General features: G+C 42.4%; 1 protein-coding gene across 2 annotated transcripts in view; it reads left to right on the top strand.

Annotated features, from left to right (window-relative positions):
- The window catches only part of LOC127415235 (semaphorin-6B-like), a 195,040-nt gene that overhangs the window by 135,888 nt on the left and 46,350 nt on the right, over positions 1 to 12,802 (top strand). For both annotated transcript variants that reach the window (XM_051653897.1, XM_051653896.1), the window contains exons 11-12: positions 12,057 to 12,188; positions 12,296 to 12,445. In XM_051653897.1, the coding sequence (XP_051509857.1) occupies positions 12,057 to 12,188; positions 12,296 to 12,445 (282 nt within the window). The remainder of the gene's footprint in view (positions 1 to 12,056; positions 12,189 to 12,295; positions 12,446 to 12,802) is intronic.

Genomic DNA, 12,802 nt, shown 5'->3' with positions numbered 1-12,802 from the left:
TGAGAGAAGGGCATGTTGGGATGTGGTCGAGAAGGGTATAAGCATTATGGGAAGGAAAGTAGTAAAGTTCAGATCGTCTAAATGGCCATGACTCATTCTCAGATAAAAACTGTGTGGTTTACATTCTGCTGGTTTCTCATAAATGTTGTTTATTTATACATGCAGAGATATACGTTTCTAAATCTTGTTTTTAAAATTTATCCTCAATTTTTCCAAATATTTAGTGGTGATTGTTAAGGCAAGCATTGCTGTTAATATTTGTTCAAACCACTAGCCCTAAGTATTAAACTTTGGTACATAACTCGTCCAACATAGTTTAAGTTTGGAGATGAATGATACCTCATATCATGTGGCTTGTTGAGGAGATGTGCACAATTTTCTAACATAAACTGAGACGCTGGGCAGAATGCTCAGTCACTATTCACTTTTATTGTATAGGAAAATTATGCAATGAAAATGTATAGAACATTCTACCTAACATCTCTTTTTGTGTTCTACAGAAGTAAGAAAGGCATATGGGTTTGGAACAACATGACTGTGAGTAAATAATTATAGAATTTTCACTTTTTGGTGAACTCATTGCATCTTATTTGAGCTCATGATGCTTGTAGGTATGGAGCCATGGCTCCAGACAGGACAGGGTTGATAGAGTGAGATTGCTGTAAATGAGAGGCTGCAGGTGAGTGAGATCAGGCTATCAGTGGATCATTGGTGGGTGCAGGAGGATGAAGCAGAGTTCAAATTGAAAGGGGAAATGGAAAAGAGCCCAGCTCTGCTGGACAACCACAAGCTCAGGATTGAGCAAGCTAAGGGACATTTAAAGAGAGAGTGGAGACAGAGGGGCCTCATAAAGATGAAGAGGAAAAACAGGAGAGAGCAATTGAGAAGTGATTTGACAGAGCTCCAAGATGAGTTATGCAGAATTGAGGAATAGAGACACATTCTCTAAGAGGAACTTTTGGTTCAGCTTATTAGTGCTTCCATAGAGCAACACAACAGATTTCCTTCACTGAACATTATATTATGTATATACAAATTCAAGTGAAGTGTATAATTTTTTTCGATGTTAAAATACTTGCTCCTATCCCAGCTTTTATTATTGTCTGTCTTCCATGGAACACAAAATGTGAATTTTAAAGTCTTCAGTTTTTTTGTTTTTTTTTGCCATAATGACAGTAAATATTGACTCCAGTCTGTTAAGCTATCAAAGCTCATTGGTTCTCATCGCTTCTTGTAACCAAACGTTCAACATTTCTTCATGATGTTTGGTCGTGATACACAATAAGAACCAATGAGATTTGATGTTATTAACATCGCCAGCCTTTTTAATTTTAGCACTTTATTAATGACTTGAGAGCGAATAATAACATAAATTTAATTCTGTTCATTACACAAAGTGATCGTATGGCTTCAGAAGACTTGGAATATAGTGAATGAGTATTGATTACTTTTATGGTGGTTTATTGTGTCTGTGTGGTTTTTTTTTTTTTTTATTTTTTTATACTTGTCCCTCCTTTTCATTAAAAAAGCAAAAATCAGTGTTACAGTGAGGCACTTGCAATGGAAGTGAATGGTGCCAGTCTGTAAACATTAAAATACTCACTGTATCCACAAGACATAAACAATATGCATGTTAACATGACTTTAGTGTGTTAAAATCACATGCTAACCTTTTCTGTTTAAAGTTATATCCAGTTTTACAACTTCATTGTCATGATGATGTAAAGTGTAAACCCTGAACGACCATAATAACAACATTACAGCTCAAATAATACACCAGTTTTAACAGAAGTATTCATGTAAGTGCTTCTATAAAATTATAAGCTTCCCATTTCTGCCTTTAAATCCTCCAGCAATTGTCCCTATTGACTTCAGTTGTAAGTGCCTTACTGTGACCACAATTTTTTATTGTTTTTAAAGAACAGGAGGTACAAGTCGAAATTACTGTATTTTTTGGTGGTAATCAGCATTATGCCATGATGCTGTCAATTGAGCTTAACTTGTATTAAACTGGAATATTTATTTAAGTGCAGCACAACAATCCACTGTAGCACAAAATGGTTTTAAAAATATTTTTTTTATGTATGCTATAAGCTTAAGTGTGATATAAGAGACTTATGAAAGATGCAGTATAAGCACTAACTACAAGTAAAAGTTGAAATAATGTTGGCCAAAAATGTTTTTATTATATTGAAGTACTAGCTGCCCCTTTACTGTTAGCTTTAATAGTCACAAACTCTGTGATGTGTCCCCTGACAACTAGGAGCAAAGAAAATTTGCTTCTGTTCTGTAGAAAGAAAGTTTTCTTCTGAGGAGAACGATTGCTGCAAGCAGTTCACCTGTCGGGACTTTGAGAATGTCCACAGTGTGTCAGGCTGATGACACTGATGACACTGATGACACTGAACACTATCAGGCTGAGATAAGCCTAATGAGGTCTGCAGGAGGTTTTGTCAAAAATCACAACTTATGTTGTCACAGTTGATGTAAGGCTGAATCTGTTGATCTTTTGGACAGTTTCAGTGCTGTCAATCAAAAGGTCATCCTTAGCAGCTGTCTAGCCTTCAGCTTCACACAAACAAAAGTGCTGGACGTGTGGCAGATGTGTCCCCAAATGCTGTGGGAGACTGCTGCTCATCCTTCGCTTCTGCCCCTGAGCTTTGCAGACTTTCACATTAATTCCATTCTAATCCCAGCAAGCCACACTCAAGCATGCCTACCCAGAATAAAAGCCCAGATCAATGTGGGCGACTTTGGAGAAGAACTCCAGTGTCACTCTGTTCCAAATAAGAGGCTGAGAGTCCAGACCTGAGCCTTTCTTCAGAGATATTTCTAAGAGCCCATGGACTGCACTCAAGAAGTGTCTCTCAGGATTCTGTTTCTTGAAGAAGGTGGTGTTTTGGAGACATGTGTTGGTTGTTTTAGCTCCAGGAGGATGGAAAAACAAAGGCTCTGTTTCGAAACCTGAGCTGCCTAGCTATCTATTGCCTTTTAAGGCACCAACCTAATAAAGTGCAACAGTCTAGTTTCAGATGTAAAAATCCCATTAATTTTCTCCTTAGGAGAATACGTTTTTAAAGATACAGACAGACAGACCTACTGTGAGGTCCAAGGTTCTTTAGCAATGGTAAATGCTTCTTAATTTTTTTTTTTTAAGTTGTGTTTAATAGCGGAACTTCTTGTGAAGAACTACATTACCCATGATCCTGAAGGAAAACAATCCACCAGTCAGAGAATTGCAGCAAACAAAGCACGTCAATTGTGCCCTGCAGCGACCGCCCACTCACATGACATACTGTGAATTACTCAATTGAGTCAGTCTCCCTACACTCAAACTATTTACAATGTATATAAATGTGTATATATCTAAATATATTGTTTATATACACTACCGGTCAAAGGTTTTGAAACACTTGCCTGAAATGTTTCTCATGATCTTAAAAATCTTTTGATCTGAAGGTATATGCTTAAAAGTTTGAAATTAGTTTTGTAGACAAAAATATAATTGTGCCACCATATTAATTTATTTCATTATAAAACTAAAATGTAATTAAAAAAAAAAACGTTTTTGAAATTGATGACTTGGACCAAATAATAAAGAAAAGCAGCCAATAAGTGCCCAACATAGATGGGAACTCCAATACTGTTTAAAAAGCATCCCAGGGTGATACCTCAAGAAGTTGGTTGAGAAAATACATATAAATTGCAGTACATGTCTGCAAATTCTAGGCAAAGGGTGTCTACTTTGAAGATGCTAAAATATAACACAGTTTTGATTTATTTTGGATTTTGTTAAGTCACAACATAATTCCCATAGTTCCATTTATGTTATTCCATAGTTTTGATGACTTTACTATTATTTTAAAATGTGAAAAAAATTATAATAAAGAATGAGTAAGTGTTTCAAAACTTTTGACCGGTAGTGTATGTATAATCAACAACTAAAAATCAGTAGTTTTATACTTTTCCATAGTTTTTAATTTGATTATGTCATTTGAAATGCTTCATGGGATTGTAGTTCATTCCCTCAATTAAGAAGACACAGTCTTGTACCCTGGTATTTTTGTCTGATTTTTCAAATAATATTTTTGCTTGAAATCAAAGTTTGTAATGTTGTGATTCACCACAGAGCTGGTTGGTTCGGTTCTTGGCTTAGAACTCTTTAATGAAAGATTTTATTAAATCCCTACGGAAGAAATTAAACGGGAAAAATACACTCACCCAGCACTTTATTAGGCACATTTGTACACCTACTTATTCATCCGTTTATCTAATCAGCCAGTAGTGTGGTAGCAGTGCAGTGCATAAAATCATGCAGCTACGGGTCAGGATCTTCAGTTAATATTCAAATCAACCATCAGAATGGGGGTAAAAAATATGATCTCAGTGATTTCGACTGTGGCATGATTGTTGGTGCCAGATGGGCTAGTTTGAGTATTTCTGTAACTGCTGATCTCCTGGGATTTTCATGCACAACAGTCTCTAGAGTTTACCCAGAATGGTGCTAAAAAAGTGGCAGTTCTGCATTTGGAAATGCCTTGTTGATGAGAGAGGTCAACGAAGAATGGCCAGACTGGTTCGAGCTGACAGAAAGGCTACGGTAACTCAGATAACCACTCTGTACAATTGTAATGAGCAGAATAACATCTCAGAATGCACAACACATCAAGTATTGTTCTCTGCAGAACAATAATGGGTGTTTTCCAATCTGTGAGCGTTTTCAAACCGGGATGGGCGTTTCTAAACTGTCCAATGAAAGTAGGGAATCTCAATTGTTTGAAAACACCCATTGATTGGGAAAAGCCCATTTTTGTTCTGCAGAGACAAGTCTCCAACACGTCGAACCTTGAGGTGGATGGGCTGCAACAGCAGAAGACCATGTCGGGCACTTTATTAGGACCAAAGTGCTCCTAATAAAATGCTCAGTGAGTGTACTTCTGGACCATTTTCTGGAATTTAAGCTCTACAGAGGCTGCAACTCCACAGATTTATATAGAGGTTTATTTATAGACTTTTGGCTGTATTAGCAGTCAACAATGTGATAACTACTCTAAGCTTAAAAATGCATAGCACACACAAATATTAGGTAAAATATTAATTTTTTTAGTAGATTTAACTATTTTTACAGATACTTTTCAGTATTGAATGAAATAGATTTATAATCAACATTTCTGTTGCTTCATCCGCCATGTTGGATTATTTTTTTCACTGCACTCATCACAATGCATTCTTCAAAGCCTTCATCTTGGGAACTGCCCCCATAAGATGCCTTTAAATGCTGCCTACATAGGCAGCTCACTAGGTTTAGAAACAGACAGATATAGAGCTCATTTGTGTGGTGGATAAGAAGTGGGAATAAAAGAGTAACCTGTGTCAAGGATGCAAGAGAATACAGCTGTGGCTTTTCCTTAGAGTCTGTCAGTGCCAGGAAAACTGAAGAGGAGATAGATAGATAGATAGGAGGAGTGGGCGTAAATGAGAACCGAACTGAGTCACCCTCTATGACTCTGTCTTCCTCTACTAAGAAAGACTTTGTGGTGCTGATAGCTGTCACTTCACCAGAGACAAATCACTGTACTTGAGGACAGTTTAGCTCTAAAGCTCTAAAGTTTCAGATGGAAACAAGAGACTTGCTATCACTGAGCATCCTGTTGTTCCCTATCTGTCACTCACTCGATATTGTGTCGATGTAGTGACACTAGGGGTCACTCTTGGTAGCCCGAGACACCTCTGATCTTTGATAAAAGGCCAATGAAAATTGGCAAGTGGTATTGCATGATGCTCCCCCGGACATATGGGTATAAAAGGAGCTGGTATGCAACCACTCATTCAGATTTTCTCTTCGGAGCCGAACGGTCATGCTCACTGAGCTGAATTCCCACGACTGTTCATTCACCTCTGCTGGATCTGACGCCGCATTTCAGCGGCTTTGCCCTCCTCTGCACTGCTGCACTGCAGAGAACACCCCTGGGCACTTCGGCAGAAAAAAGAGAGTATATTTTCCTGAAAGAGTATATTTCTCTAAAAGAGCGGCACACACGGAACGTTTTTTGCAAAGACGCATCTTTTTAAAGATGCCTTTCCGAATGTGTGTTATTCCTGGTTGCGGTCATTACCTCTCAACTTCAGATGGTCACGATCGCTGTCTTTGTGGAGGGTTCATGTTCTCACTGCGAGAACATGACCATGGCAACGTTGCGGTCACGGCTTGCTTTCGTAAGACTCCTACGGGTTTGAGTAGGAGGCACCTTTCATTGCCCAGTCCCTATTTCTCAGTTCCCCCGCCCACACTACCCTCGATGGCGGGGCGGCCAGGGGCTATACGGCGATTCCCCCGGTGGATAAGACGCTCACGGCGCACCTATGCCCGCAGAGTGCCGCCACCTGGCACAGACGCCCAAAGCTCCCGTCCAAGCCCTGTCGTCCCTGACGGCCAAAGCCTACAGCGCTGCTGGACAAGCCGCCTCTGCCTGCATGCCATGGCTCTCCTGCAGGTCCAGCAAGCCAAGGCGCTTAAAGAACTGCACGAGGGTAGTTCCACCCCAGATCTGATGCAGGAACTGCGCTCGGCGACCGACCTCGCTCTCCGAGCGACGAAGGTCATGGCGCGGTCTCTCGGGCGGACGATGTCCACATTAGTGGTCCAGGAGCGCCACCTTTGGCTCAACCTGGTCGAGATGGGTGAGGCTGACAAGACACAGTTCCTTGCTTCCCCCATCTCCCAGGCTGGCCTATTCGGTTTTGGACTTTGCCCAGCAGTTCCCGACGGTGAAGCAGCAGACGGAGGCTATCCGGCATATCCTGCCCCGGCCCGGCTCAAGATCCCGCACCCTTTCTGCTCGTCACCAATGGTGTCCCCCTGTGGTGACTGCTCCGGATCAGCCACAACCCGCCCCTTCGGCCCGGCCCCGGCGTGGAGCCCACCGCAGGAAGCAAGCGCCACCCATCTCACGGCCAGCCGCCAAGAACCCATGAAGTTCGTCAAAGCGCCCCTGAGATGGGCGACCCAGGGTCGATGGAACCCACTGCACTGGAGCTGGTAGTAAGACCACTCCATCCCCCGGTGGCGGGCCGGGTGGAGAATCTTTTGTTGCCTTTTCATTTGATTTCACCGCATGCCCAAGTGGCTGCGGTACCCAACAGTTCAGCAAAAGAGCGGTTTCCTCCTTCCCTGGGTCACATACCCGGTGTGCACGTTTGTCATCATGACCACCGTCCACCTTTTTTCCCTTGCAGGATTGGCGCTCCAGCGGCAGTCTCCCCACCCCTGCGTGCCCAGCTGTGGCACACATCCGCCCCCGATGTGACAGTCTCCATGGGTTGCGAGGACAGGCCTCTTCCTCCCCCGTCCCAGGCTGTTCCAGGGGTGGTCACAAGGAGCCAGTTAAGTGCTTCAATGTCCCTAGACTCAGCACGGCCACGATATGGTGTGGCACCTCAAGCTCCGCTCCGCCCCGCCGCGAGGCCCCACCTGCCGGTACGTCCGATGATGTTGTCTCTGAACAGCTCTTTGTCTGCTTTGGTGCACAGCGGAAAGGAAGCGCTGTCTCCAAGCAGAGGATCGCCCACTGGCTCATTGACGCCATAGCTATGGCATATCACGCCCAGGACGTGCCGCCCCGGTAGGGCTACAAACCCATTCTACCAGGGGTGTAGCAGTCTCCTGGGCCCTGTCCGGGGGTACCTCTCTAACAGACATTTGCAGAGCAGCGGGCTGGGCAACACCCAACACCTTTGCAAGGTTCTACAACCTCCGGGTGGAACCGGTTTCATCCCAGGTAGTGGCACGCAATACAAGTGGATAAGCCCGGGATAGCCGGACGGGTGTATCACTTGCACATAGCGCCTTTCATCTCCTCTGAGCTGAAGACGTGCGCATTAATTCCCAGTAGTGTTCACAAACTATGTTCCCTGGTTGACTTCCTCCGAGCCCTGTGGCAGTCGAGTTTTTGGAGAGACTCGCTGCCGGCCCAGTACACGTGCTAAGAGCCCTGTTCTGGGGTAGGTGCTCCGCATGTGGCGGTTCCCTGTAAGGTAACCCCATGCGATGTATATCTTCTGCTAATTCATTTCCCTGTTGGCAAACTGCGTCTTCCTTGGGCAGAGCCCCCTCTGCCACAGTCTCCATGTTTGTAGTAACTCCTCCCCCATTGGGTAGGATCTACTATGAGACTTCTCCACATGGTTGGCAAGACCATGTGACGTATTTTCCACTTAAATATCCCCCCCTCTCTTTGGGCGAGGTGTGGTCTCCACGGTGTCCTCCCCTTGGGAGGGACACACCCCGACTGGGCCGCCAGGTCTAGATAATCCCCCTTGTTTTTCAGGGAATGGAAAAAAGAAGGGGAAAAGAGGCCACAACTGGTTTAGCCTGTCTCTATCTTTTGGGTGGTCGACTTGTCCCCAAAGGGCCGTTCGACACTCATAACTATGTTGGGGGAGGTTACGTGTTGGCCTGGTGCGCTGGCTACGAGGCACACAGTTGTCTGCCTGACACACACTGCCAGTTCACGTAACACAGTTCAGCCAGTTGCGGCGTTTTGTATAGGGACCCCTAGTGTCACTACATCGACACAACGTCGAGTGAGTGACACATAGGGAACATCCTGGTTACTTGTGTAACCTCCGTTCCCTGATGGAGCGAACGAGACGTTGTATCCCTCCTGCCACAACGCTGAACTACCTGCTGAAATGGCCGGACCTTGTCTCGGCTCCTCAGCATAAAACCTGAATAAGTGGTTGCATACCAGCTCCTTTTATACCCGTATGTCCGAGGGAGTGGCATGCAAATACCACTCGCCAATTTTCATTGGCCTTTTATTAAAGACCAGAGGTGTCTCGGGCTCCCAAGAGTGACCCCTAGTGTCATTACATCGACACAACATCTCGTTCCCTCCATCAGGGAATGGAGGTTACGCAAGTAACCAGGACGTTTTCCTAGACAACATCGCACACACATATACACAAACAGTCACCTGATAATATGTGCGCAAACCTTTGCATGAATACACACCCACTGATGATTTAACACCACCCTAACAACTTTCAAAAGCTATTTAATACCTGTATATTTACGTACAAGCTCACATGCACACGCACACAAACACATGTTAATTTTTTGTATCATGGTGGGGACTTCTGTTCCATCTATTGTGTAGCGAATTTGGTAGTGTAAATATACACGGGTGCCCGCGTACCTCCACCATTATATGTAGGGAAAGAGTATGTGTGAGCTAGGAATTAAATTAAACTGTCCTTATTCTAAATTATTATGTAAGGAAATGTATAATGGAATTAGTCACATTCGACAACCATTGTAAATTAGATAAATTACAAATAATTAGATTATTTGTCTGAATAAAATTCTTTACCATTAAAATCGTAATACAACGTCTCGTTGTATCCACTCACAATTTCTATTGTAAGGAATTAGCTTTAATAAGGGAATTATGATTAATGCATTTATTGGAGTAATATTATTCTCATGGCTTATTGAAAATAATATTACACATATTTAGGTACAGCTTTGAAGCGAAATCTTTTAAAAACAGGGATGAGATTATTTATCAAAATATACCACAGACAAATTATCTTTAAAATGGAAATATGAATAGTTAATCATAACTCATTATAATTAATTATAAACATTTGGATCAGTTAATAGAATTAACTTGATGTAGCTGAATTAACATTACAATCAGTTAATCTGTTTGTCCAGCAAACACTCAGTATTGATTGTCTATCAACTCTCAGAAAGGATATTTTTCGTGGCCACAGAAAAATAACTCTTTCTTAGCATGTAGCTGTGATCAAATCGTTAAATTGATGTTGATTTACAAGCAGACCAGAATCAACTTGCAAGAATGTACACAAAAGCTTTATTTAACTAAATCATGAACACATAACTAATCTAAACAAACACATACACACAAATCACGCATACATGGGAAATGGAAAAATGAAAGCGAATGAAACCGGAACAGAACAGGGGAAAGAAGCTATGACAAGAGTAATTTAACCATCTGAAAGAACCATCAGTTTCTTACTTCAAAGCACCTTTGTTAACAAAGAGGTTCACAACTTATACTAAACCTCTGTTTAGTTAGTTAATTGTACGATACTTGCAATGCCTTTGCTGCACAGAGAGAGCCAGGATGCAGTCTCAGGAGAAAATCTTGATGGTTCCTTGAGTCGATGGTGTTGAAGTTGCAATCAATTTCTTCCGTGTTGAATGAAGAAATGATGATGAACTTGCGGTGTTATTTTGACTCCGTTATGGTCGAGGAAGTTATACGTCTTGATGTGTTTGAGGCCTGCCGGCTCGCGACCTCGCGGTCGGACCGGGTGTTTCCGGTCCCACACAAACAGCAACCATGAGCAGAAGGGAGAGAGAAAAACAGGGAAGAGAGAGGGAGGTCACTCCGACAGTGCCCTTTAACTCCTGAGGGAAGTCACTCCTCTCGAGTTTGGCTTGACCAATGAGAAAGGTGAAATTTTCCAGTGGGAAAAGTTCCTTTGTTTGGAAGATGACTCATTTGCATGATTGGAGTAAGCTAGCAGTTTGTGCCCCTTTATGCTCTGATTAATATAACAAGCATACAATGCATGCTATAAGGGGGTGCTATACTCCAATGTTTAAGGCATCACACAAGGATTAATTTGATAGGAAGCATGATACCAATAATTTTACATTATCTAGTGTCTCTGTCATAAAGCATGCACAAAACGATATACAGTACAAAAGACACTATACAAGACAGTAAAAATCATACACACAATGTCCTGAGGATATGCATGTTCATTTATAGAACAGTTTGTCTATAAATTAATGAAGAAAAGTCTGTTTTATGGGCTTTATGTGTCTTTCCTATGGGGGAATGGAGTGAGTTTCTTCTCAGCCATATTCCTTTGCTTTTGCATGTGGCTACCTTCCCCCACCTGGAATGTCTCTGAGGTCCACTAGTTGCTGGACCAATGTCAGCAAAGTGGGAGTAAAAACTGATAATGATTAGTGGGAGAGCAGACATCTCGGAGGCTGCTTGGGCCTACTTGGACCTTTGCTTGTTACGGTCTTGAGACGTCTGTTGGATTATTCATTAAATAATGAATAATTGTGTGTCTGATTGGTCCAGATGCTACAATTGTTTTGAAATCAAGCTAATTATAATTACTACACTTTACAATCACCTTTTGACAGTTTACATTTCTAGATTTTTACATTTTCTGAAGACAGTGTGACTGGCACTTACCTCGTCGTTACGATGCTAAGGTGTTGTGGATGATTGCCAGAATATTGCAATGTGGTTGCTAAGGTGTTTTGGGTGGTTTTTACTGCCCAAGTCAAATGAGCCCACCCCCAAGTCTCCATGATATTCTGGCTCATAGATACTGTATGGCTCCTACTTCAGTGTCAGTCTATGGGATTTTTGGGGAAGGCTAAAATTGTACCTCCAACCACAAAAAAGTAATAGCAAACAATTTGTTACAAAGCCACACAATTTAAGGTATTGTTAACTCCAAGGGTTAGAGATTAAAAACGTAAATACAAGCAATGATTATTATTATTAATTATGACACTATTATGTTCCTTTATAGAGCTGTTTTCATTGTGAGAACTTTCCAAAGGTCATCACATTGTAAATAGTTTCAGGGTTTACTGTGAAATGTTCCTGCTAAGATAGCAAAACCTGACCCACGCACACACATACACAGACATAGAACATTATATCCCTCACTGCTTTATTTTATTTAGATTGAAATTGTTGAATAGGTCCTCAGTGGGAGGGAACGCTCAGTAAGTTGAGGAGCTTACCCAAGGATTCCTGTGACAGCTCTGGACAATATTCTCTGCTCTATTTGCCTTGAAATGACTGTCAAACTGCCCAATGTACAGATCTATTCAAGGCTGTTAGCTGATGTTTTCTCCAACGTGTTTGTGATAAATGAAATCCATTTTGCTTACTAAATCTTCTCCTGCACAGAGCAATATCATTGAGTGAAACGGAACAGATTTGAGGGTGCACTAAAATACAAACATTCTGCCATGTTTTTTGCAGTATTCCTGGCTCGGCGGTGTGTGCCTTTGACATGGAGCAGCTGGCTGGAATATTTGATGGAAGATTTAAAGAGCAGAAATCGCCCGAGTCGATATGGACACCTGTTCCAGATGAGTTTGTGCCCAAACCAAGGTAGCGAATTAAATAGTCACATAATGCTGACATTTGTTTTTTATATCCTCAAATGCCAACCTGCATAGACCCATTTTAATAAGGCACTTGGTTTTTACATTTCTCAGGCCAGGTGGTTGTGCTATACAGGGACCTAAGTTCAACTCCTCCAACTCTTTCCCTGATGACATGCTGACTTTCGTCAAGACTCATCCATTGATGGATGAAGCTGTTCCATCATTGGGCCAAAGACCCTGGATCATTAGGACTATGGGCAGGTGAGGACAACTTTCCTTAAGTAATTTTTTTCTTCCAAGACAAGGTTCCTCCTTCCATTCTTTTAAAACCAGGTCCTACCAGGTTTTCAGAAAATTTTTTTTTTTTTTTTTTTTGGGGGGGATTTTTCCCCTTTTTCTCCCAATTTGGAATGCCCAATTCCCAATGCGCTCTAAGTCCTTGTGGTCGCATAGTGATTCGCCTCAGTCCGGGCGGCGGAGGACGAATCCCAGTTGCCTCCGCTTCTGAGACAGTCAACCCGCGCATCTTATCATGTGGCTTGTTGAGCACGTTGCCACGGAGACATAGCGCGTGTGGAGGCTTCACGCCATCCACCGCGGTAACCACGGTCAATTCAC

The sequence above is a fragment of the Myxocyprinus asiaticus genome, chromosome 24 (assembly GCF_019703515.2).
Source record: "Myxocyprinus asiaticus isolate MX2 ecotype Aquarium Trade chromosome 24, UBuf_Myxa_2, whole genome shotgun sequence".
Taxonomy (NCBI): domain Eukaryota; kingdom Metazoa; phylum Chordata; class Actinopteri; order Cypriniformes; family Catostomidae; genus Myxocyprinus; species Myxocyprinus asiaticus.
This window is presented reverse-complemented; position numbering and strand designations above follow the sequence as displayed.